Source organism: Carcharodon carcharias, chromosome 12 (genome assembly GCF_017639515.1).
Source record: "Carcharodon carcharias isolate sCarCar2 chromosome 12, sCarCar2.pri, whole genome shotgun sequence".
In the NCBI taxonomy this organism is placed as follows: domain Eukaryota; kingdom Metazoa; phylum Chordata; class Chondrichthyes; order Lamniformes; family Lamnidae; genus Carcharodon; species Carcharodon carcharias.
Genome location: NC_054478.1, coordinates 17933269 through 17957149, shown reverse-complemented (window position 1 = coordinate 17957149; position 23881 = coordinate 17933269). Strand labels below are relative to the sequence as shown.

Sequence of the window (23881 nt, the reverse complement as noted above, 5' to 3'; positions counted from 1 at the left end):
CCCTCTGAGTGAAGAAATTTCTCCTCCATCTTAGTCCTAAATAGCTGACCCCTTATCCTTATATTATAACCTCTGGGTCACAACTCTCCAACCAGGAAAAATGCCCTCTCAACACCTACCCTGTTAAACCCTCTCAGAAAGGTATACGTTTCAATGAGATTAACTTTCATTCTGCTAAATTCCAGAGCATATAGACCCATTCTATTCCATCTTTGTCCATAGAACAGCCCTGTCATCCCAGGAATCATTCTGGTGAATCTTTGTTGTACTCCCTCTGGGGCAAGCATATTCTTCTTTGGGTAAGGCAACGTCTCACAGTGCTCCAGGTATGGTCTCTCCAAAGCCATTGGAGTTTAGAGGAATGAGAGGCGATCATATTGAAACACATAAGATCCTGAGGGGATTTACTAGGTTAGATGCCGGGAGGATGTTTCCACTTGTGGGAGAGACTAGAACCGGGGACACAATTTAAGAATATGAGGTCTACCGTTTAAGATGGAAAAGAGGAGAATTTTTTCCCTCAGGGGGTCGTTAGTCTGTGGAATTCTCTTCCCCAGAAAGCAGTGGAGACTGGGTCATTGAATGTATTCAAGGCTGAGTTAGATGGATTTTTGATAGACAAGAGAGTCAAGGGTTATAGTTTGTAGACGGCAAATTAGAGTTAAAACCACAACCAGATCAGCCATTATCTTATTGAATGGCAGTGTTGGCTTCAAGGCCTGAGTGGCCTATTCCTGCTCCTAAGTCCTATGTTTCTATGTCCTAAAGCCCTACATAATTGTAGCAAGATTTCCTTACTCCAATCCCTTTTCAGTAAAGGCTGACACCTCATTTGTCTCCCTAAATGCTTGCTATACTTGCTGTGAAGCATCTTGGTAATTTTTATTATGTTAAAGGTGCTATATAAATTCAAGTTATTGATTCACCTGTATACACAACTTTTCCTTTGGCACCTGTGTTCAAATTCAGGTCAAATTATGGAATTAAATTCTCTTTGTTCCCATGGTGCTAGGTATGCTCCCCACATAGATCTACAAGAAATGAGTTTGGCCATCTCAGTCCAGTTTTTGGTTTGGCTACAGCACAGAATTCACCACAAACCCCCTCCCTGCCCCCACAAAAGCAACACAAGATGGCAATCTCCAAAGAGGCTATAACGATGGCTGGATTGGGGTAAATGGGCTGTGAATGTTAGAGTGCTGAGTGTTAACAGGCTCCAGTTGGTGAAGTCAAAACTACGACACAGCTTTTCAATGCTGAGAGAGTTTAGTGACTTAGTTCAGAGTCAACGCTCCTCATCCACATTCAGTGTCCCAGCTATCCCCTATTTATAAATGTTCGAATGCCTACCGCCTATTTCCCTTAACGTAATTGACATTAACAAACCATAACAATCTATTTTACATTAACATGTAGGGTCAAGGTGCATGCTTAGGTTAAAATGAAGGGGATCTTACAGTGCAGTTTGGTACAGAGTGAAGTAACTACTCCATTAGCACCAATATTGCACACATCAGTGAGCATGAATCATAGAATGATACAAAAGAGGAGGCCATTCAGCCCATCAATACTTGTGCCAACTCTTTGAAAGAGCTATCCAATTTTCCCACATCCACCCTGCTCTTTCCCCATAACATTGCAAATTTCGCCTTTTCAAATATATACAATTACCTTTGGGAAGTTATGACTGAATCTGCTTCCATCGCCCTTTCTGGCATTGTGCTCCAGATCATAACAATCACTGTTTATAAATAATTTTTTTATCTTCCCCTGTGGTTCTTTTAGCAATTATCTTAAACCTGTCCTCTGGTTACTGATTGTCAGACTCTACTTGGAAATGCACAAATTTCTCGATGGGTTTAATGGGTGGGGCCAGGGGCCTGCGGGCGAGGCCAGACTGTGGGTTGTTGTCATTCATTGTCGGTCCATCCCCCGTCCAGGTGCCGAAGACCAGGTAGCCCTTGCGCTGGAGCTGAGCCGGCGGGAGCAGCAGGATCACCAGCGGGATTCCTTGCAAATGATGCACGGTCAACAGCCCGGGACCTCCCATCCGTACTACGCCTACGACGAGGACGACTCTGAGGACGACGAGGACTTGCAGCTCGCCATGGCCTACAGCCTCTCGGAGATGGAAGCCCGCGGGCAGGGAGCAGGTGGGCGTGGCGGTCAAGGGAAGAGGCGCAGCAAGACGACGGGGGGAGTGCCTGCGGATGGGGACAGGGGAGCCGGGCATGCGGGAGCCAGCCCAATGCGAGGGAGCCCTAAGCCTGCTGGCAGTGGAAGCCACGGCACAAACACTGGTGGCCGCAGGTCAGCGGCGTCGAGTGTAGCCAAGGGGTCGCAGGCATCTACGGAGCAAAAGCCAGTGAAGACACACAGGAACTGGAAATGCCTCCTCTCCTGAGCATTGTTGGTGCTGATTGCTAAGTGGCCAATTCACATTGACTCTTTTAACCATTCACTAACCCACCTCCCGTCCCCCCAAACCCCAACATTCTAGGAGCTGGCAGAGCAGCTGAGAAATATAAACAGTAAGGGCAAAAGTAAGTGGGATTGTCAGGTCATTGCTACTTTGATTTAGCCAGGTCTAACACTGTTCTCAACAACAGCTTGCGTTTGCATACCACCTCTAAACAGAGTAAAACGTCTGAAGGCATTTCACAGGAGCTTTATCAAACTAAATTTGACACTGAGTCAACTCAAGGTGCTATTAGGGCAGGCGACCAAAAGCTTGTTCAAAAAAGCAAGTTTCAAGAAGCATCTTAAAGGGTGAGAGAGAGGTAGAGGGGGGTGGAGAGGTTTAGTGAGGGAATTCCAGAGCTTAGGGCCCACACAGCTGAAGGCACAGCCACTGACAGTAGAGCAGTGAAAATTGGAGATACGCAAGAGGCCAGAATTGACGTGGTGTAGAGATCTCAAGAGGGTCTGGTGGGAGATTACAGAGATGGGGGCATGGGAGTGAAGCCAAGGAGGGATTTAATCATGAGGATGAGAGTTTTAAAATTGAGGTGTTTCCCAGGCGGGAGCCAGTGTAGGTCATTGAGCACAGAGGCGATGGATGAACGGGATTTGGTGTGAGCCAGGATATGGGAGGCAGAATTTTGGATCAATTTAAGTTTGTGGAGGATGGAAGACATGAGGTTGGCCAGAGAGTGTTGGAATAGTGAAATCAGCAAAGGCATGGATGAGGGCTTCAGCAGCAGACAAGCTGAGGCAAGGGAGCCATCTAATTGAATGGCAAAGCAAGGACTGAATAGCCTCCTCCTGCACCTAAAGTTTTTACCCCTTTGTTTCTTATTACGAATGGTATTTGGTGGGGAGAGATGACAGAGAGTAATGATCTTGTGATATAGGTTTTGTGCTGGGGGCTCTTTTGCAAGGTGCCCTGAACATGGTGGTGGTAGTTTGGGTGGGGATTCCATGGATTCGGGTGGAATGCCGGATTTACACCCTACCCGATAGAACATTCTTGATCAGAGAGTAAAATTGGTCAAGATTGTGAAAACCGCTGAGTCCTGTCAGTTTCCGGAAGGGTGAATTAGATTAAAACGGAATGTAATTCTCTTCTGCCTGATGTGGCCTTGTAAGCATTGGGTTTGCACAGTCTGAGACCAGTTTATTCTGAGTAGACATTGCAGGCCAAATTAGACACAAAGTTCAGGAAGAGTGGTGAGTGGACCAAGGAATTTGAGACTAGTACAGTGAAGTTGCTTATCGGAAGCACATTTCTGAGCAGTGTTGAGGAAACTTTACTCTTTATCTAGCTCGTACTGTACCTGCCCTGAGAGTGTTTGACAGGGACAGTGTAGAGGGGGCTTTACTCTATACCTAACCCCATCTTGTACCTATCCTGGGATTGTTTGATGGGGACAGTGTAGAGGAAGCTTTACTCTGTATCTAACCCCATGCTGTACCTGTCCTGGGAGTGTTTGATGGGGACAGTGTAGAGGAAGCTTTACTCTGTATCTAACCCCATGCTGTACCTGTCCTGGGAGTGTTTGATGGGGACAGTGTAGAGGGAGCTTTACTCTGTATCTAACCTCGTGCTGTACCTGTCCTGGGAGTGTTTGATGGGGACAGTGTAGAGGGAGCTTTACTCTGTATCTAACCCCGTGCTGTACCTGTCCTGGGAGTGTTTGATGGGGACAGTGTAGAGGGAGCTTTACTCTGTATCTAACCCCGTACTGTACCTGTCCTGGGAGAGTTTGATGGGGACAGTGTAGAGGGAGCTTTACTCTGTAACTATATTTGGAATGCCAAAGCCTTCAGTAACCCTACAAATTCCATTTCCTAGTCATTGATCCCATTTTTCACCGGTAATTTGTGATGCTGAACTAGATTGTTTATGGTTTTGTGTACAGTTCTGGCCACTACACTTAGGAAGGATGTGAATGCATTGGAGAGAATGGCAGAAAAGGTTTACAAAAATGGTTCCAGGGATGAGAAACTTTAGTTACAAAGATAGATTGGAGAAGTTGGGACTGTTCCCCTTGGAGAGGGGAAGGCCAAGAGGAGATTTGATAGAGATGTTCAAAATCATGAAGGGGATGGACAGAGTAGATAGAGAGAAACTGTTCCTGCTCCTAAAAGAATTGAGAACGAGAGGGCACAAATTTAAAATGATTTGCAAAAGAAGCAAATACAACGTGAGAAAAGACTCTCACACAGCGAGTTGCTCGGGTCTGGATTGCACTGCCTGGAAGTATGGTGGAGGCAGGTTCAATCGAGACATTCAAGAGGGCATTGGATGATTGTTTCTATTTTAAATAATGTGCAGGGTTACGGGGAAAAGGCAGGAGAATGGCACTGAGTCATAATGCTCATTCAGAGAGCCGGTGCAAACAGGATGGGCCCAATGGCCTCCCTCTGCACTGTAACAATCCTGTGATTCAGTTTCATACTTGACCCTGAGAAGCGTTCCTGGCAACACACCTGTGCCATCACTAAGACTGCCCGTTCCGACCTCTGTAACATCGCCTGACTTTGTTCCTGCCTCAGTTCACCTGCTACGGACGTGTTGGGTCAAAATCCTGGAACTCGCTCCGTAATAGTGCTGTGGGTATACAGACTGCAGCGGTTCATGAAGGTGCCTCACCACCACTTTCAGGGGTGGTGAGGGATGGACAAATAAATGCTGGTCTTGCATTCCTTGAATGAGTTTTTAAAAAAAATTCTCATCTGCCTTGCCTAATTTGATGTGATCCAAAACTCTGCCCATGTCTTAACTTGTGCCGAGTTTCATTCACCCGTTATCCCATGCTCACTGTTCTACATTGACTTCCAGTTAAGCAATGCCTCAATTTTAAAATCCTCACCCTTGTTTTCAAGTCCCTCCATGGCCTTGGTCCCTCTTATCTCTTTCACCTCTTCCAACCTTCTGGGATCTCTGCTCTCCTCCAATTGACATCTTGCACATCCCAATTTCGATCACTCCACCATTGGTGGCCGTGCCTCCAGCTGCCTGGGCCCTCAGATCTGGAATTCCCTCCCAAAACCTTTCTGCATCTCTCTCCCCTCCTTTAAGATGTTTATTAAAACCTACCTCAAAACTACTTCAAGCTTTTGGTCGACTGCCCTGATAACTCCTCATGCGGCTCAATGGCAAATGTTGGCTTTATAACACTCCTCTGAAGCACCTTGCATGTTTTATTACATTGAAGACGCAATATAAATAGTTGTTGATTTGGCGGGTAGATAAAGTTAAGGTAAAGATCACCCAAGATCTAATTGAATGGTGGAACTGGCATTGAGAGGCTGAACAGCCTCCTTCTGTTCCTCACGTTCCTACCCCTTTATTCCTGAGCATGGAGGACCCTTGATGGGGTGGTGTGGCTTTGAGCCAGTGCCTTAGCATCTGGGGTAGATTAGCCTCTCACTATTCATGTGTGTTTGTGGGAAGATTTTCAGCCTATGCTTGACTCTGCTTCTGAATGACTCCTTAAGGATCGTGTGTGCCGAGCTGCGTTCGTTTATTTGTTACGGGACTAACCCACGCCATTGCGCCAACTGATATGCCAAATCATAGCGGCAGATTTATAAAAATGCATATCGTTTGCGCGTTGTGCTTTCAAACCATTGCTTCTCTTGCTCTCTCTCTCTGTATTTTTCTCTCTTTCCCAGACGCAGACTTCCAGGCTTACTCAGGCTGACTAGCTACAGTTCTTTTCCAGCAGGTAATGCTTACTTTTTTTTAAATCGATCATCACTTCGTTTCATCTCGTTTGCTGTGCCAGATTCATTTCCACGATGCGCTGCTGCTTGTGTATAATCACGTCTCTTGTTTATTTTTTTTTTGGTTTGGTTTTCTGCTGCAATCTTCGCTTCCTCTTCCTAGGAGAGTGGAAAATGTGGAAACCGACACAAATGCGACCTTTTGGGAACGTGTGCTACAGATGGCTGTGTGATCAGTGTTGTAACGCGGGTTTTTCATCTCCATTTCATACAGAAGCACTTTTACTTTCAATGTGTAGCAAAGTTCGCGGAGTATGTGGAAATGGTGTAGAATTTTTTTTTTAAATTGTCAATGTTTGTTAAACATTATTTGATGCAAGTGTTCTGTTTTGAATTTTTGATTATGCTGCTTTGAGGAAGGGCAGGAGAGGATTATCTTTGCTTCTGTCCATTGTCAGGGATCATGCACAACCTCCTCCCCCACCCCCCACCGCCGAAAATTATATCCCTGTATGATCTGGTGTGTGCCTCATAAAATCATACTTTGTCAATATACAGTTGGGACTCGTACCCTGTCCACCTTGTAAAATCTTTGTGTGGTGCAACAACGTGCTTTTACATAGCGCCTTTAATGTAAGAAGTTCCAAGTTGCTTCACAGGAGCATTATCAAACAAAACTTGACACCGAGCCATTTAATGGGATGTTATAGGTCAGATGACCAAAGGTTTGGCCAAAGAGGTAGGTTTTAAGGCCTTAAAGGTGGAGAGAGAGGTCGAGAGGCAGAGAGGTTTAGGGAGGAAATTTCAGAATCTGGGGGGGGCGGGGGGGTGCGGGTCCAGGCAGCTGAAGGCACAGCCACCAATAGTGGAGCATTTAAAATTGGGAATGCTGAAGAGACCGGAATTGGAGGGCCACTGAGATCTCAGAGAGTTGTAGGGCTGGAGGAGGCTACAGGAATCAGGAGTTTACTTGTACACACTGAGAGGAGCAGATTCAATAGGAACTTTCAAAAGGGAATTGGTTCAATACTTGAGAAGGTAGAAATTTACAGAACTACAGGGGAGTGGGACTAATAGAATAACTTTTTAAAAAAATAAATAAATAAAATAACGGTCCAAATGGTCTCCCTCTGTGTTGTATGATTCTATGATGAAAAGAAAGCTTTCCCCAAGTGAAATTTGTAACTGAAGTTTCCTCCGAGGCGTTCTTCACCGATAGGCAGAGCTCAGACTGCGCTCACTGAACTTACATCAGCAGAATGGAAGCAGCGCCAGGGAAACTTCCCCCGATTCCCAAAATCAAGATCTCTCGACGCGACAGGACTAAAGTGACCGTTGGAATTCCCTTGGAATGTATTCGATAAAGCAAAGGCTGTCTGGAAATGCGGAGAATGTTTTTGAATAAACTTCAGATGGATGATTTTGTGTTGCTTCTGAACTCAACAGCCTTGTACTGATTTCTCTCCTTGCTCCTGGAGCACCACAGCTACCTACCAATAGCGCCAATCGTCATTACGCAGTCCTTTGCTGACACGTGGCCATTGCAACAAACGGAGTGAGAAAGGGGCCTTCATCATGTGCAGTTGGACCTTTCCTAGCAGACCAACAGCAGTATAAACTGACTGGTCCAGTTGTAAAGAGTTGGGAGGAGTTGACACATCCGGAGGTGCTCAAACATCAACCTTTGAAGGGTGGGGGGGTGGGGTGCAGGATAAGTTTTAAAAAGCACAAAAAGCTTATGAGATTCTTGGCTTTATAAATAGAGGCACAGAGAACAAAAGCATCGAAGTTATGGTGAACAATAACAAAGCCACTACTCAGCACTCAGCTGGAATATTGTGTCCGATTCTCTACGTGCAGGAGAGTGGGACGATTGGATAGTTCTTTCAAAGTCCTGGCACAGGCGCAGTGGGCTGAATGGCCACCTCCTTTGCCATTTTATGACACTGCCCAGATTCTCCTAACTTATTGAACTTCTGGTGGAGCCCATTGTTCTTTCCTGGGCTGCCCAAACTGTGTGAGTTGCCCCCGTCGGTCTCCCCTTTTCCCCCTTCCTGCCTAGGGTCCTGTTAAAACCTGATCTTACCATTGAATAATTGGATCATCTCATCTCATCTCTCTTTATCAGGTTCAATAAAGAAAATCAAGGACATAAAAACGAGTGCCCTTTGGCACTTCAAAACTCATTCGCCTGGTATACCAACTCCCCCGTCCAGTCTGGTGTCAATCTCTGTTTTAAATGCCCTGAAAGCATCTTTGCAATCTCTTGTGTTTGTCTGCATGGATTGTAAATATTTGGTTTCCAGTATCACCCTCAGTTTGTACAAGTTGCCTGATGCCAGCTTGGTCAAGGGCCAACAGCAAAAATTCCAGCTCCCCCCCTTGTTTCCAGATAATTGAATGACCTTTATGGTTATTCTGAACATTTTGCAATCCCTTTGGAATGCTGAAATGTGGGGGTGGGGAGGGGGAAGAGGGATGTCTGTGGTTTGTGTATGTGAACCACCACCTTCCCCACTCTTCCACCTACCACCCCTCTGCCCACTTCCGCCCCCAACCCCCACCCCCCCCCAATCTCTCTCCTTAAATAAAGCCCATTTCCAGACCTGGAATTCGATGCCTATGAGTGTGATGGAAGTGAAGACAATAGCCGGGATTTTCCAGTCCTGCCCGCAACAATGCCCACTGCTGGCCGGACTGGAAAATCCTGCCCAATGTGATTTCAAGAGTAAATTAGACAGGCACTTGCAGCGGCTACAGGGATAGAGGAGGGGAATGGGCCTGACAGGGTTGCCCTACAGAGTCAGCATGGGCTTGATGGTTTCAATGGCCTCCTATGCTATTATATGACTATTTATTACCTCCGTGTGTGGAGCTCCTTCAGAAATGAATTCATTTTTCACTTTCATATTTGTAACTACTGGCTATTAATGTCAAGCATTTATTTAATATTATGTGTACTTTGGAGGTCCTCTCAACCATCTTTTTCTTTCTTGTTATTCATTCTTTGGAATTGGCTGTCGCTGGCAAGGCCAGCATTTTATTGCCTATCCTTAATTGCCCACAAGAAGGTGGTGGTGAGCAGCCTTCTTGAGCCACTGCAGTCCATGTGATGTAGGTACAACCACAGTGCTGTTAGAGGGGGTGGGTGAGTTCCAGGACTTTGACCCAGTGACAGTGAAGGAACGGTGATATATTTCCAAGTCAGGATGGTGAGTCGCTTGGAGGGGAACTACCAAGTGGTGGTGTTCCCATCTATCTGCTGCCCTTGCCCTTCTAGCTGGCAGTGGTCATGGGTTTGGAAGGTGCTGTTGAAGAAATCTTTGGCAAGTTGTGCTTTAGTTACCCTTCAACTCAGCTGTCCAATTTGAAAAATGAGGTGTCCAAGGAGGATTAAAGGGCACTGACTCTGAATGATGGTGAGGTGAGTGTGACTGCCTTTGGTGCCACATTCAGTTAATTGCTGCCTTGACATCAAGGAGCCCTAGCAAAACTGGAGCCAATGGGAATCGGGGGAAAACGCTCCACTGGCTGGAGTCATACCTAGCACTAAGGGAAATGGCTGTAGTTGTTGGAGGTCAGTCATCTCAGCTCCAGTACATCACTGCAGGAGTTCCTCAGGGTAGTCCTTGGCCCAACCATCTTCAGCTGCTTCATCAATGCCCTTCCTTCTATCATAAGGTCAGAAGTGGGTTGTTCACTGATGAGTGCACAATGTTCAGCACCATTCGCAACTCCTCAGATAATGAAGCAGCCCATGTCCAAATGCAGCAAGTCCTGGACAATATCCAGGCTTGGGCTGATGTGTGGTGCGAATGTTACTTGCCACTTAAGTGTCAGGCAATGACCATCTGCAACAAGAGAGAATCCAATCACCACCCCTTGATGTTCAATGGCATTACCATCGCTGAATCCCCCACGATCAATATCCTGAGGGGTTACTATTGACCAGAAACTGAACTGGACTAGTCATATAAATACTGTGGCTACAAGAGCAGGTCAGAGACTAGGAATAATGCGATGAGTAACCCACCTCCTGTCTCCCCAAAGCCTGTCCACCATCTACAAGGCACAAGTCAGGAGTGTGATGGAATACTTCCCACTTGCCTGGATGAGTCCAGCTCCCACAACACTCAAGAAGCTTGACACCATCCAGGGAAAAGCAGCCCATTTAATTAGCACCACACCCACAAACATTCACTTCCTCCACCACCGACGCACAGTAGCAGCAGTGTGTACCATCTACAAGATGCACTGCAGGAATTCACCAAGGCTCCTTTGACAACACCTTCCAAACCCATGACCACTACCCATCTTGAAGGACAAGGGCAGCAGATAGATGGAAACACCACCACCTGGAAGTTCTCCTCCAAGTCACTCACCATCCTGACTTGGAAATATATCGCTGTTCCTTCACTGTCGCTGGGTCAAAATCCTGGAACTCCCTTCCTAACAGCAATGTGGATGTACCTACATCACATGGACTGCAGCGGTTCAAGAAGACGGCTCACCACCACCTTCTCAAGGGCAACTAGGGGTGGGCAATAAAATGCTGGCCTACCCAGTGACAGCCAATTCCATAGAATGAATAACAAGAAAGGAAAAGATGGTTGAGAGCAGTTCAAGAAGGCAGCTCACCACCACCTTCTCAAGGGCAACTAGGGCTGGGCTATAAATATTAGCCCAGCCAGCAAAGCCCACATCCCACGAATGAATAAAATAAAAAAAAAATCTGCTTGGATTGTTCCATGTGTGAAGATTTTGGCACTTTCTTCCTAAACCACCGGTTCTAATGTGTTCCATTTCTCTGTGTCATTAATTCTGCCTAATGTTTCTATGAGGAGATCAAAACAAGGAGCCATAACTATAAGATCATCGCTAATAAATCCAAATAGCAGAAACGTCTTTACTCGGAGAGTGGTCAGAATGTGGAACTCTCTGCCGCTGACAGTGGTTGAGGTGAAGACCATAGTGCGTGCTCGATGAACTGGAGGCTCCTGCACCTGATTGCCGGGGTTAGAAACCGTTGAAATTTATGTACGAGCTTGTCTGCACATATGTGCGAGAGTATGTGCTCATCAGCGTGTGTGCACCTATGTGTACATCCACATAAGTTTGTGTGTGTGTGTCTGTCAGCGTGTGGGTGTCTGTGTGAGTGGGCATGCCTGAGTGTGTCTCTGCTTTGGTGGGGCGGTGAGTAGAGACTAAAAAATCTGCAAAAGCAAATCTTCAGTGAGGAGAGAGGGGAGGGGAACCCATGAAGGACACAGGAGGCTTTGTTTGCAATTTGCACAGACTTCACAAACTTTATTCACATCAATATACAAAATTAAATTTATTTTTTTTTTATAAATTTTCTCAGAAGATTTGGAATGAGACGCTACAGTGGAGAGTTTGACCACAAGCTTGGGGTGTTCACAAAGCAGCAGGTTTTATTTTTAACACAGTAACACACTAGGGCTTCGATTTGTGTTTCAACTTTAACCTTGGGAGTGTTGAAGCTGATTGGAGATGTGTTTGTTACACTCCCCATTTGAAATTTGTGTGGGACTCCCTTTCCCCTCCAGCCGCACCAGCTGATTGGTGCTTTCCAAGCAGTCAGTCCACAAATAGACTCCATCTGGGTGGTCAATGCTGCCTCAGTCCAGTGAGCACAGGGAGAGGGGCTTTGCTGGGCAGGCACTATTTGCATTGTTACCATGAGGCGATGGGTAGGGGAAGGGAGAGAGAGAGAGATGGGTGGGGGTAGGGGGCGAGAGATAGATGGGTGGGGGAAGGGGGAGAAAGAGAGATGGGTAGGGGAAGGGGGAGAGAGAGAGATGGGTGGGGGAAGGGGGAGAGAGAGAGATGGGTAGGGGAAGGGGGAGAGAGAGAGAGATGGGTGGGGGAAGGGGAGAGAGAGATGGGTGGGGGAAGGGGGAGAGAGAGAGAGATGGGTGGGGGAAGGGAGAGAGAGATGGATGGAGGAAGGGGAGAGAGATAGATGGGTGGGGGAAGGGGGAGAGAGATAGGTGGGTTAACGGGGAGAAAGAGAAATGTGTGGGGGAAGGAGAGAGAGAGATGGGTGGGGGAAGGGGGAGAGAGATAGGTGGGTTAAGGGGGATAGAGAGATGGGTGGGGGAAGGGGGAGAGAGATAGATGGGTGGGGGAAGGGGGAGAAAGAGAGATGGGTAGGGGAAGGGGGAGAGAGAGAGATGGGTGGGGGAAGGGGGAGAGAGAGAGAGATGGGTAGGGGAAGGGGGAGAGAGAGAGAGAGAGATGGGTGGGGGAAGGGGAGAGAGAGATGGGTGGGTTAAGGGGGAGAGAGAGATGGGTGGGGGAAGGGGGAGAGAGAGAGATGGGTGGGGGAAGGGGGAGAGAGAGAGATGGGTGGGGGAAGGGGGAGAGAGAGAGATGGGTGGGGGAAGGGAGAGAGAGATGGGTGGAGGAAGGGGAGAGAGATAGATGGGTGGGGGAAGGCGGAGAGAGATAGGTGGGTTAAGGGGGATAGAGAGATGGGTGGGGGAAGGGGGAGAGAGAGAAATGGGTAGGGGAAGGGGGGGGGAGAGAGAGAGAGAGATGGGTGGGGGAAGGGGAGAGAGATGGGTGGGTTAAGGGGGAGAGAGAGATGGGTGGGGGGAGGGGGAGAGAGAGATGGGTGGGGGAAGGGGGAGAAAGAGCAATGTGTGGGGGAAGGAGGAGAGGGAGGGAGGTGGAACATTGAAGTTATAAGAGGAATTGCCTCCATCAAGCAGAATCTTGCCTCCATCAAGCCACATGCTATTGTACCACCTACCTTGACAAGATCAATGTTACAAAAGTAATGGTTCATTGTTCACGTGGTCACCATTCTGTGTGTTTAAAGTTTCTGTTTAACCAAAGCAAAATTTCCCCTGATGTTAACATTTACAGTTAGTAATTCCAAGCTCAGCCTCTAGAAGGTTGGAAGCAGAGAACCAAGTATCCGGGACACCTGAGGGTATGAATTTAATCTGCCTCCATCTGCCATCAATTTACCACCAGCGACGTTTACAGAAATGCTCACTGCTGTGTGTGTGGGCCAGCAATCTGAAACATCGAACAGTTGTTCCCCTTCTCCCCCCAGAGTGCCGAACCCATTCGCAGCAGCCTGAGGTATGTGACAGCAATTTTAACCTCTTTTGCCTGGGTGGAAATTCTGCAGGATCGGGTGGGACAGCAGGTTTAATGACCCAGCCAGTATTCCCCTTTAATTTCGTGTGAGAAAAGCCAGGCAGCGTCCGATGCCAGCAATGATACCCCATCCCAAACGGTTCCCAGGTGAGCAGCTTAGGTTAAAATTGGCCTTTTTAAGTCTCTCGTTGACGGTTCAAACCTTCCTGAGGGGGTCTGGGTGAGGTCTCATGGCGCAGTGAGTAGTGTTCCTGCCTCTGAGCCAGAAGCTATGGTTTGAGTCCCGCTCCAGGTCTTGAGGGCCCAGCAAGGTGTGTTCATATCACGGCCAAACAGGTTGAATATCAACCTGCAGATACTTCCAGCACACGCCAAAGGCAGGTGGGATCAGCGGGAGAGATTCCTGGTCGGCTGTATGATGGAAAGAACATTGGAGCCTCTACCATCAGCGTCCATAGCTCCATGCCTGGAATGCAACATATATGTAAAGGTGTATGTTGCCACAGCAAGCGGGACTCAGTAAACTAACACAAACATCAAAAGGTTACACCATCGCCATAAACTAGTGTTTGCAGTTTAAATGCTAACACCTCACGAGAGATTTAAAAAGGCCAATTTTAACCTAAGCTGCTCACCTGGGAACCGTTTGGGATGGGGTGTCATTGCTGGCATCGGACGCTGCCTGGCTTCTCTCACACGAAATTAAAGGGGAATACTGGCTGGGTCATTAAACCTGCTGTCCCACCCGATCCTGCAGAATTTCCACCCAGGCAAAAGAGGTTAAGATTGCTGACACATACCTCAGGCTGTTACGAATGGGTTCGGCACTCTGGGGGAGAAGGTCGATGTTTCAGATTGCTGGCCCACACACACAGCAGTGAGCATTTCTGTAAACGTCGCTGGTGGTAAATTGATGGCAGACGGAGGCAGATTAAATTCATACCCTCAGATGTTTCCAGATACTTGTATCTCTGGTTCCAACCTTCTACATCTATGGTAAGCAGTCATCTCTGATAGAGCTCCCCAGGCCAACTGTTTCCCTGCCCCCTCCCAGTACACCCACTGGCAACCAGATCTGTGGGTAAGCTAGGCTGGCAGTTCATGCAGTATAGCTGTAGGCTGGCTAAATGAATACTCACCTGCCAATTCTGGCCTTGTGAGTGGGGAGAGAATCTAAACCACAATAAGTACACACTGTTTTGTCTTCCCAATTTTGTGTGTTAGCATTTCATGGTTGAATTTCAGCTTACAAAAGGCAATAAGACCTGATGGGAGTGGCTGGGGGGGGGGGGTGGTGGGGGAAGGAATTTTAACTGCAAGATAGTGTCCAATGAATGAAGATGAATTAGCTAACCCCTATACATCTCTCGTGCTTTGTATTTCCATTGAATTCAATGGGTCTGTTGTTTAAAGTGGGTCTGGAGGTTTGCTCTCATTTATTTTACATTATCGCACCAAATTGAGTTCTCACCCCATTACCCCCGACACCCCCCCTCTATATTTCTCACTGTGTAATGCAGAAAGTCAGATTTTTAGTCAGATAAATATAAGACTATTTGTTATGAGATAGTTTCCATATTATACTATGTTCTCATATGGAAGTATATATATGTCTTGGCCCACAACGCGCTGCAGGTGGCCATCAAACATTGGAACACTGGACTTGACACCACCCCACCACCCCCCAGCATCCCCCCGAGCACCCCCCCCACCAGCCCCCTGCAATCTTCAGCTCAAAAGATTCTTTCCTTGCTTACAAAGTTACAGCAAGTACAAGCGGATAATGGGTGCAGTGAGGCAAACTGGACATCCAGAGATGCTAAAGACGAATTGCTGTTTCTGGGAAGCTAAAGGGGTGGGGGGGGTGGGGGTAGTGACACAAATTATTCCTCTTGGGAAAGGCTGTAAGGAGATTCGATGGAGGTTAAAAATCATGAGGGGGGTCTAGCCAGAGTAGATCGGGAGAAACTGTTCCCACTGGTGGGAGGATCGAGAACCAGAGGACCACCAATTTAAAGCGATTGGCAAAAGAAGCAATGGCGACTGGAGGAAAAAAACTATTTTTAACGCATCAAGGGATGAGGATCTGGAATGCACCACCCGAGAGCGTGGTGGGGGCAGACTCAACTGCGGCTTTCAAAAGGGGATTAGATAAGCACCCGAAGGGGAAAAGGTTTGCGGGGCCACAGGGAAAGGCTGAGGGAGTGAGACGAGTTGAGTAGCTCTGGCAGACAGCCAGAGCAACCACAGGCTCAACAGGCCGAACGGCCCCTTGTGCCGTAAGCCGTTCTACGATTTAGGGGAGCCACTTTTACGGGTGTCTGTCGGTAATTGTGTATCTGCCCCCCATGCCTGAAGTTTAGCCGTCGATTATGCTGAGTGCTACTCAGCTGTCAGCCCGTTACATATAAAATGTTTTCATGATGGCAAAGCCCTCACAGGAAATTTACTGCACTGTGCTTCGCGGTTTCTCAGGCCAGACAAAACACGTGACAGAAGACACAAACACGCTACAGGCTGCGGTGTGGGGGGTGGGGTGGGGGGGGTGGGGGGTGATGTTTGATGGAGAACGAAGCAGCGTCGATGGCTGGCTCGTCACTTGTTGAGCGGTTGTGAGGTGAGTTCACTGAGGCAGCGCCTTCAGAATGGCGTTCACTTCCTCTGCCACGGCAGTCAATGCAAACTCGAACTGGTCCTGCGGCAAGAACAAAGAGGGGCTGGGTTAAAATCCAAAAAAAACTCTCACCGCCCGCACGCCCCTTTACCTACTGGCCAGCGTTACACGCCGTGGGTAGAGCTCATCCTGAGTCAGGAGATCCATGGGTTCAAGTCCCTCGCTCCGGAGACCCGAGCCCAATAATCCAGGCCGACGCTCCGGGGCCGAGGGAGCGCTGCATTGTCAGAGGTGCCTTCGTTCGGATGTGACATTCAACCGAGGCCCCCTGTCTGCTGCTCTCTCAGTGGATCATATGGCCAATTGTTCGCAGAAGAACAGGGGGAGTTCTCCCCAGTGTCCTGGGGATAATATTTATCCCTCAGCTAACACCAAATACACATCATCATGTTGCTGTTTGTGGGAGCTTGCTATGTGCAAATTGGCTACTGTATTTCTACATTGCAACAGTGACCACGCATCAGCAGTACCTCATTGGCTGTAAAGTGCTTTGGGACATCCTGAGACCATAAACGGCACTATAGAAATGCAAGTCATTTCCAGTGCCATTTAAGTTACAGTGAAACTTATCTGACTTGGCTACATCTCTCAGAATTATCCCAAATGTTTTGCAATTACTTGGGAATGCAGGGATTGTTTTGTAGGAAAATTGGGCAGATATGCAAGGTGGTGGTGGCTTTGGGATCCTTTGCTTCCCTCTGTTCTGCAGTCACTGTATGACTGGGTAATTACGGAGAAACTGTTTCCACTAGCAAGAGGGTCGGCAACCAGAGGATACAGATTTAAAATATTTGGCAAAAAGTCCGGGGGGGGCGGGGAATCAAAAGAAACGTTTTTACACAGCAAGTTAAAATCTGGAACACGCCGCTTGAAAGGGCAGTGGAAGTAGACTCAACAGGAATTTTCAAGGGGATTGGGGAAGTATTTGAAAAGGAAAAATCTGCAGGGCTATGGGGAAAGAGCAGGTGGGGGGAGAGGGGTGCCTGGGATTAATTGGATAGTTCTTTCAAAGAGCCTGCACAGGCATGTTGGGCTGAATGGCCTCCTCCTGTGATGTGCCATTCTATGTTACTGGTGTTCTCAAGCTTACTAGATGGAGCTATACTGGTGATGTCGACTGTGGGTCTGTGGGAGAGCCTAGATACTGGTAGTAGGCGAGGTTGCAAAGCAATGAACCTTCACAACTGACTCCATAGGGACGGGCTAAGCTCAGTGGCGCAAAAGGCCACAATTTCCCCAACTCTGCCATGGAACAGGGGCATCTGCTGTGGTTCTGCAGATGGCGGAGGCTAGACTACTGCTAGAAATCTCAACAACTCCCAAACACCAGCAGGATTAAGGTGTACCTTAGTGCGCACCATGCCAGGCCTTTGATCTCGTATGTGTTCTAGAGTAGCAGCGATATCAATCTCCTTCACACCTAATGCCCAGATAAGAGACACATATGAAGGGATTGTGGATGATCAAGGCAAGTTCTATCATTAACAGCATTCCAATAAAACATACAGACATAGTCATGTAAAACCTGCAGGATAAGTACACAGATAGACTCAATATCATACAATTGGGGTAAATGCTGACTTTGGGTAATTATGTATTCACCGATTGAAGTCAATGGAAATGAAATGGAGGTATAGGACAGGTGGCTCGATCAATATTGGTCACTTCACTCCACTGGTCAAAGTTAAAATTATCCCCAGGATGTTAGAAAGAAACTACTGCGGATGCTGAACATCTGAAACAAAATTTGTTGGAAATACCAGCTGGCTTTAAATTCTCATTCACTCTTGGGTTGCTTGTGAGGCTGGCATTAATTGCCTCTCCCCCAATTGCGTCTTGAGAAGATGCTGGTGGGCTTCCTAATGGTGGCTGGATTGGCCACTTTATGCAGCAAGTTAAGAGTCAAGCACATTGGTCTGGGAATGGAGTCACATATACACCCAGACTCACTAAGGACAACAGGATTCCTTCCCCAAAGTTCACTGTCCAATCAGTTGAAATTTAAAAGAAAATGATCACCTGACAGCTTTGCTGTCACTTTTACTGATAACAGTTTTTTTTATTTCTAGATTTTTAAAACCAGATTCAAATTCTCAATCTGCCAGAGTGCAAATTGGATGCTGGTTCCCTGGATTTTTGATGCCGGCCACTGGGTTACTGCTCCAGTGAAAAAACCACAGTTAATGTTCCAGGTAAAACGCTTCATCAGAGCTGAGTTCATCATTAAACAGGGACATGAGGCTGGGAACAGAAAAATAATCCACTCTTTACACCCAGTGGCAGCATCAAACTCTCCCAGGACAGGTACAGCACGGGGTTAGATACAGAGTAAAGCTCTCTCTACACTGTCCCCATCAAACACTCCCAGGACAGGTACAGCACAGGGTTAGATACAGAGTAAAGCTCTCTTTACACTGTCCCCATCAAACACTCCCAGGACAGGTACAGCACAGGGTTAGATACAGAGTAAAGCTCTCTCTACACTGTCCCCATCAAACACTCCCAGGACAGGTACAGCACGGGGTTAGATACAGAGTAAAGCTCTCTCTACACTGTCCCCATCAAACACTCCCAGGACAGGTACAGCACTGGGTTAGATACAGAGTAAAGCTCTCTTTACACTGTCCCCATCAAACACTCCCAGGACAGGTACAGCACGGGGTTAGATACAGAGTAAATCTCCATCTACACTGTCTCCATCAAACACTCCCAGGACAGGTACAGCACGGGGTGAGATACAGAGTAAAGCTCCCTCTACACTGTCCCCATCAAACACTCCCAGGGCAGGTACAGCATGGGGTTAGATACAGAGTAAATCTCCCTCTACACTGTCCCCATCAAACACTCCCAGGGCAGGTACAGCCCAGGGTTAGATACAGAGTAAATCTCCCTCTACACTGTCCCCATCAAACACTCCCAGGGCAGGTACAGCCCAGGGTTAGATACAGAGTAAATCTCCCTCTACACTGCCTACATCAAACACTCCTGAGCAGGTACAGCACGGGGTTAGATACACAGTAAAGCTCCCTCTACACTGTCCCTATCAAACACTCCCAGGACAGGTACAGCACGGGGTTAGATACAGAGTAAAGCTCCTTCTACACTGTCCCTATCAAACACTCCCAGGACAGGTACAGTACGGGGTTAGATACAGAGTAAAGCTCCCTCCACACTACCTCCTATTGTTTCCTCTGCTCTCCTTCCTAAGAATTTCACTGAACCCATACAATACGGATATGAACAAGGAGGAGTAGGCCATTCAGCCCCTCGAGTCTGCTCCACCATTTAATAGGATCATGGCTGATCTGATAGCAATCTCAAATTTGCACCCCACGTACCGTCGATAACCTATCACCCATTTGCTTATCAAGAATCGATCCACCTCTCCCTTAAAAATACTCAAAGACTCAGCTTCCACCACCCTTTTTGGAAGAGTTTCAAAGACTCATGAGCCTCAGAGAGAAAAAAATTTCTCCTTATCTCCATTTTAAATGGGTGACCCCTTATTTTTAAACAGAGATCCCTAATTCTAGCTTCCCACAGGGGGAAACATCCTCCCCAGATCCACCCTGTCAAGTCCCCTCAGGATCTTATATGTTTCAATCAAGTCACCTTTTACTCTTCTAAACCCCAGTGGATACAAGTCTAGTCTGTCTAGCCTTTACTCAGAAGACAACCCACCCATTCCAAGTATTAGTCTGATAAACCTTCTCTCAATCACTTCCAATACATTGACATCCTTCCTTAAATAAGATGACCAATACTGTACACAGTTCTCCAGATGTGGCCGTGCTAGTGCCCTGTATAACTGAAGCATAACCTTTTGTATCCAATTCCCCTCTCAATAAACGCTAACATTCTATTAGCTTTCCTAATTACTTGCTGTACCCTGCGTACTAACTTGTTGCACTTCATGCACTAAGACAACCAGATCCCTCTGCTTCTCAGAGCTCTGCAATCTCGCACCATTTAGAAAATATGCTTCTCTTTAATTCTTTCTGGCAAAATGGACAATCTGACATTTGCCCACATTATACTCCATTTGCCAGATCTTTGCCCACTCACTTAACCTACCTATATACTTTTGTTGCCTCCTTATGTCCTCTTCACAACTTACTTTCCCACTATCTCAATCCCAGATGATCATTGCCTTTTGATTCAGTGGCCAATTCCGTCTCCCTTGCTCTGAGAAACAGGTGATGAGGAGCTTACAGCTATTGAGATGGTGCAGGGAGACACAGAGGCTGGAGAGCCATACGGCCTGCTTGATAGTTACCTTTGGACATTCTGTTGAGGACCATATCGATTAAGGTGTACGTTCCAGTTCTTCCGGCCCCATCACTGCAAAATGAAGACAATTGGGTTAAACCACAGGCTCAGCGGACAGGTACCTAAAATAAAACCAAAATACCGCAGATGTGGAAATCTGAGATAAAAGCAGAAAGTGCTGGAAAAACTCATCAGGTCTGGCAGCGCCTGTGGAGGGAGAAACAGAGTCAAAGAAGAGTGTTCCGAAGGAGAGTCGTATTGCACTCGAAACATTAACTCTGTTTCTATTTCTACAGATGCTGCCAAACCTGCTGAGTTTTTCCAGCACTTTCTGTTTTTTATTATAGGTATCAGAACACCATGTGCGGTGAGTGGGTGTACATGAAGGCACCATCACTGTGGTTGTCATGACACTCAAGTGAGGGCCATGTACCTCCTCGCTTCCCCACACGCCCAACTCCGTTCATTAACTTGAATTAAGACTGCCTTACTGGAGCGCTACTCCCTCACCAGAAATGTCCAAATCGGAAATGCAGCCCCTGATACGCACAGAGTATTAAAAAAGCAAATAAGTTAAGCTAAACCTTTCTAAATCACCAGTTAGGACTTAGCGCAAGTATTATGTCTAAATTCTGGGCATTGCACTTTAGGAACGATGTCAAGAGCTAGAGGCGGGGGGGGGGGGGGGGGGGGGGCGGGGGGGGGCGGTGGGGGGGGGGGGGGTGGGAGCTAGAGGATATTTACTAGAATTTTAAATTTCATTTGTTAGGGGCTGTATGGTCTACTCTGCCCCTAAACCCTATGGGAGCATTGTAGGCAAGGCCAGCATTTAGTGCCCATTCCTATTTGCCCTTGGGAAGCTAATGGTGAGCCAGGTTCTTGAACATTGTGACAAAACACCCACAGTGCTTTTTTCTGCAATGGTTTGACACAACTGAGTGTCTTGCTCGGCCATTTCAGAGGGCAGCTAAGAGTCAACCACTTTGCTGTGGGTCTGGAGTCACATGTAGGCCAGACCAGGTAAGGACGACAGATTTCCTTCCCTAAAGGGCATTAGCGAACCAGGTGGGCTTTTACAACAATCTGGTAGTTTCATGATCATTCTTAGCGGGACTAGCATTTTATTCCCGACTTATTAGTTAAATTTAAACCCCACCCCCCAACATCTGCTGTGGTAGGAAGTGAACTCATGACCCTGAAGTATTAGACTAAGTACCTAAACTATGAACCCAGTAACTTTATCAGTATGCTGCTGTACCAATGAGTTATTTGGAGGTTGGAGAAGCTGGGATCGTTCGTAGAGCAGGGTAGGATGAGGGGGGATTTAAGAGAGTCTTTTTTGTGTAGTAAATAAAGAGAAACTGTTTCCAGTGGCAGGAGGGCCAGTAACCAGAGGGGCAAAAGAACCAGGCGGGGAGATAAGGAGAACTGACTATTTTTACACAGCGAGTAGTTGTGATCTGGAACACGCTGCCTGAAAGGGCGATGGGAGCAGATTCAGTAGAAACTTTCAAAAGGGAATTGGATAAATACTTGAAAAGGAGAAATTTGCAAGGCTACGGGGAATGGGGTTTGATTGGATAGCTCTCTGCACAGTTGTTGGTGTGTGTTATTTGCTCAATAGAAACCCTTTAAAATTGAAGTTAAGTTAGACCAACCTCATTTCATGTGGAATCCTTATAGCCAACAGACAAAGGAGACTCTTACCCACCGGTCTGGACACGGGTCACACAAGTGGTCAGTGTCCAGTCTCCTTTTAAATCTTACCCATTTCTCTGAATGAAGCAGTAGTGTTCATTCACAACGGATAGAGTCAAAGGAATCTCATTGCAAGGCCCTTACCTGCAGTGAACGATTATGGGGCAGGAGCGTCCTCTGTAGCACTTGTTCACTTTCCTGCAGAACAGAAAGAAACCCATTACAAAGTATTTACAGAACAGGAACAGGCCATTAGGCCCAACTATTCCACGCCTGTGTTCCTGCTCCGCATGAACACCCTTGCACCCCACTTCATCTCACCCCACCTTGTATTCCTCACTCTTGTCTGTTGAAGGAGGCTGCTCATGTCTCTGTTTACCTGAAGTAAAACACCATTGTACATAAGGAAGGAGAGGCTCCGAGAGGATCGGTAGGCCTCTGTGCCACCATCCATTCACCCCCTTTCACTGGGAACCAGCATGCTCGAGGCACAATTAGACCTTAAACAACAACTTTTAAAAATTCGAAATTCGAGAAGTTCAAGGCAAGATGTTAAAAATAATGATGGATTTTGATAGGGAGGAACTTTCCAGGGCTGGGAGAGCCAGGAACCAGAGGGAAACTGAGGAGAGTTTATTTCCTTACTCAGCGCGTTGTGATCCGAAAGGGCAGTGAAAGAAGATTCAGTCATAACTTTCAAAACATTTGGATCCAAATTTGAAAAGGAGAAATTTGATGGGCTGTGGGGAAAGAGTGAGGGAGGGCGAGCTGATTGGATGGCTCTCTCAAAGAGCCAGCACAGGTGCTATGGGCTGAATGGCCTCCTTCTGTGCTGCAACATCACCCAGCGAGAATCGCCACCCCTTCCAACCACTCACCATGGCTCAGAGTGGGTACAGTCTGATGTCAGGTGCAGTGACTTTTGTGGTTATGTTAGCATCTGGAGAACGTGAGTTCAAATCCCACCTTGGCAGTGTGAGAATCTGAATTCAGTTCTTTGATCCAGTAATAAAAAAAAACGTTGCAATAATTAAAAGTGACCACAAAAGCTTATTGGATCGTTGTAAAAACTGAACTGGTTCACTTATTGAAGGAAACCTGCTGTCCTTTCCGGGTCTGGGACCACATGTGACTCCAGTCCCACATCAACGTGGTTAACTCTTACCTGTCCTCTGACACAGCCTAGCGAGCCACTCAGCAGTTCAAGAAGGCAATCCACCTCCACTACCTCCTCTAGGGCAATTAGGGATAGGCAATAAACACTGACTGTGCTAATATCACAAGGAATATTTTAAATATATTAAAACAATCACTGTTGTAAAGCAGTGTCCAGTTCCAACAAACAGCAAAGTGATCATGGCCAGATAAATTGATTTTGTGATGTTGATTGAAGGATAATTATTGGCCAGGACACCGGGGGGGGGGGAATAGTAACCTGGGAGATTTTTAACATTCACTTGGGAGGTCAGGTGTAGTGGCGGGGGGTGGGGGGAGGAGGAGGAGGGGGTGGTGGGTGGCGGGGTGATGGGGTGATTGGTAGGATGGTCTTGGCTTAAAGTCTTATCCAAACAACAGCATTTACGACAGTGCAGCACTCCCTTGGTACTACAGGGGAACCTTTCCAAGCAACATAACCGGCGCTACTGTCTCAAACCACAACACAACAATTGGCGCTCAGCAGGACAGTAAGATCAAAGGGCACAAGGAGGAGAGCTGGTTCCGCCTATGCTCCATGCAGCAGACACAGCTGCCAATGATCACTTTTGTGACTATGCAACTGGACCTTGAGATTACTAGCTGCAGATCACAAAAATGACACTGGGAGCCATAAGAGAGGAGTGTTGCGGAAGGCAGCCATCGCAGGGTTAACGCTGGTTAAAGTGGGAGGAAGGAGCGGTTAGCTAGGCAGCAGCCGGTCATCAGCAGCCCACAGAGTAC

At 47.2% G+C, this 23881-nt stretch overlaps 2 protein-coding genes across 5 annotated transcripts in view; one reads left to right on the top strand and one right to left on the bottom strand.

The window, feature by feature from the left end:
* The window catches only part of dnajb2 (DnaJ heat shock protein family (Hsp40) member B2), a 54040-nt gene extending 46744 nt beyond the window's left edge, over nt 1-7296 (top strand). For 2 of the 4 annotated variants that reach the window (XM_041201206.1, XM_041201205.1), the window contains one exon: nt 1941-3872. In XM_041201206.1, the coding sequence (XP_041057140.1) occupies nt 1941-2404 (464 nt within the window). In that variant the 3' untranslated portion in view covers nt 2405-3872. Of the gene's footprint in view, nt 1-1940; nt 3873-6120; nt 6174-6334 lie in introns of those variants that run through there. The other 2 variants (XM_041201207.1, XM_041201208.1) reach the window with 2 other exon arrangements.
* Nucleotides 7297-15925: 8629 nt separating this feature from the next.
* ptprnb (protein tyrosine phosphatase receptor type Nb) overlaps nt 15926-23881 on the bottom strand; it is a 316865-nt gene continuing 308909 nt past the window's right edge. Inside the window, exons 20-23 of the mRNA XM_041201195.1 lie at nt 22088-22141; nt 20253-20317; nt 17323-17396; nt 15926-15997 (exon numbers count right to left, since the gene is read on the bottom strand). Of these exons, the coding sequence (XP_041057129.1) occupies nt 15926-15997; nt 17323-17396; nt 20253-20317; nt 22088-22141 (265 nt within the window). The remainder of the gene's footprint in view (nt 15998-17322; nt 17397-20252; nt 20318-22087; nt 22142-23881) is intronic.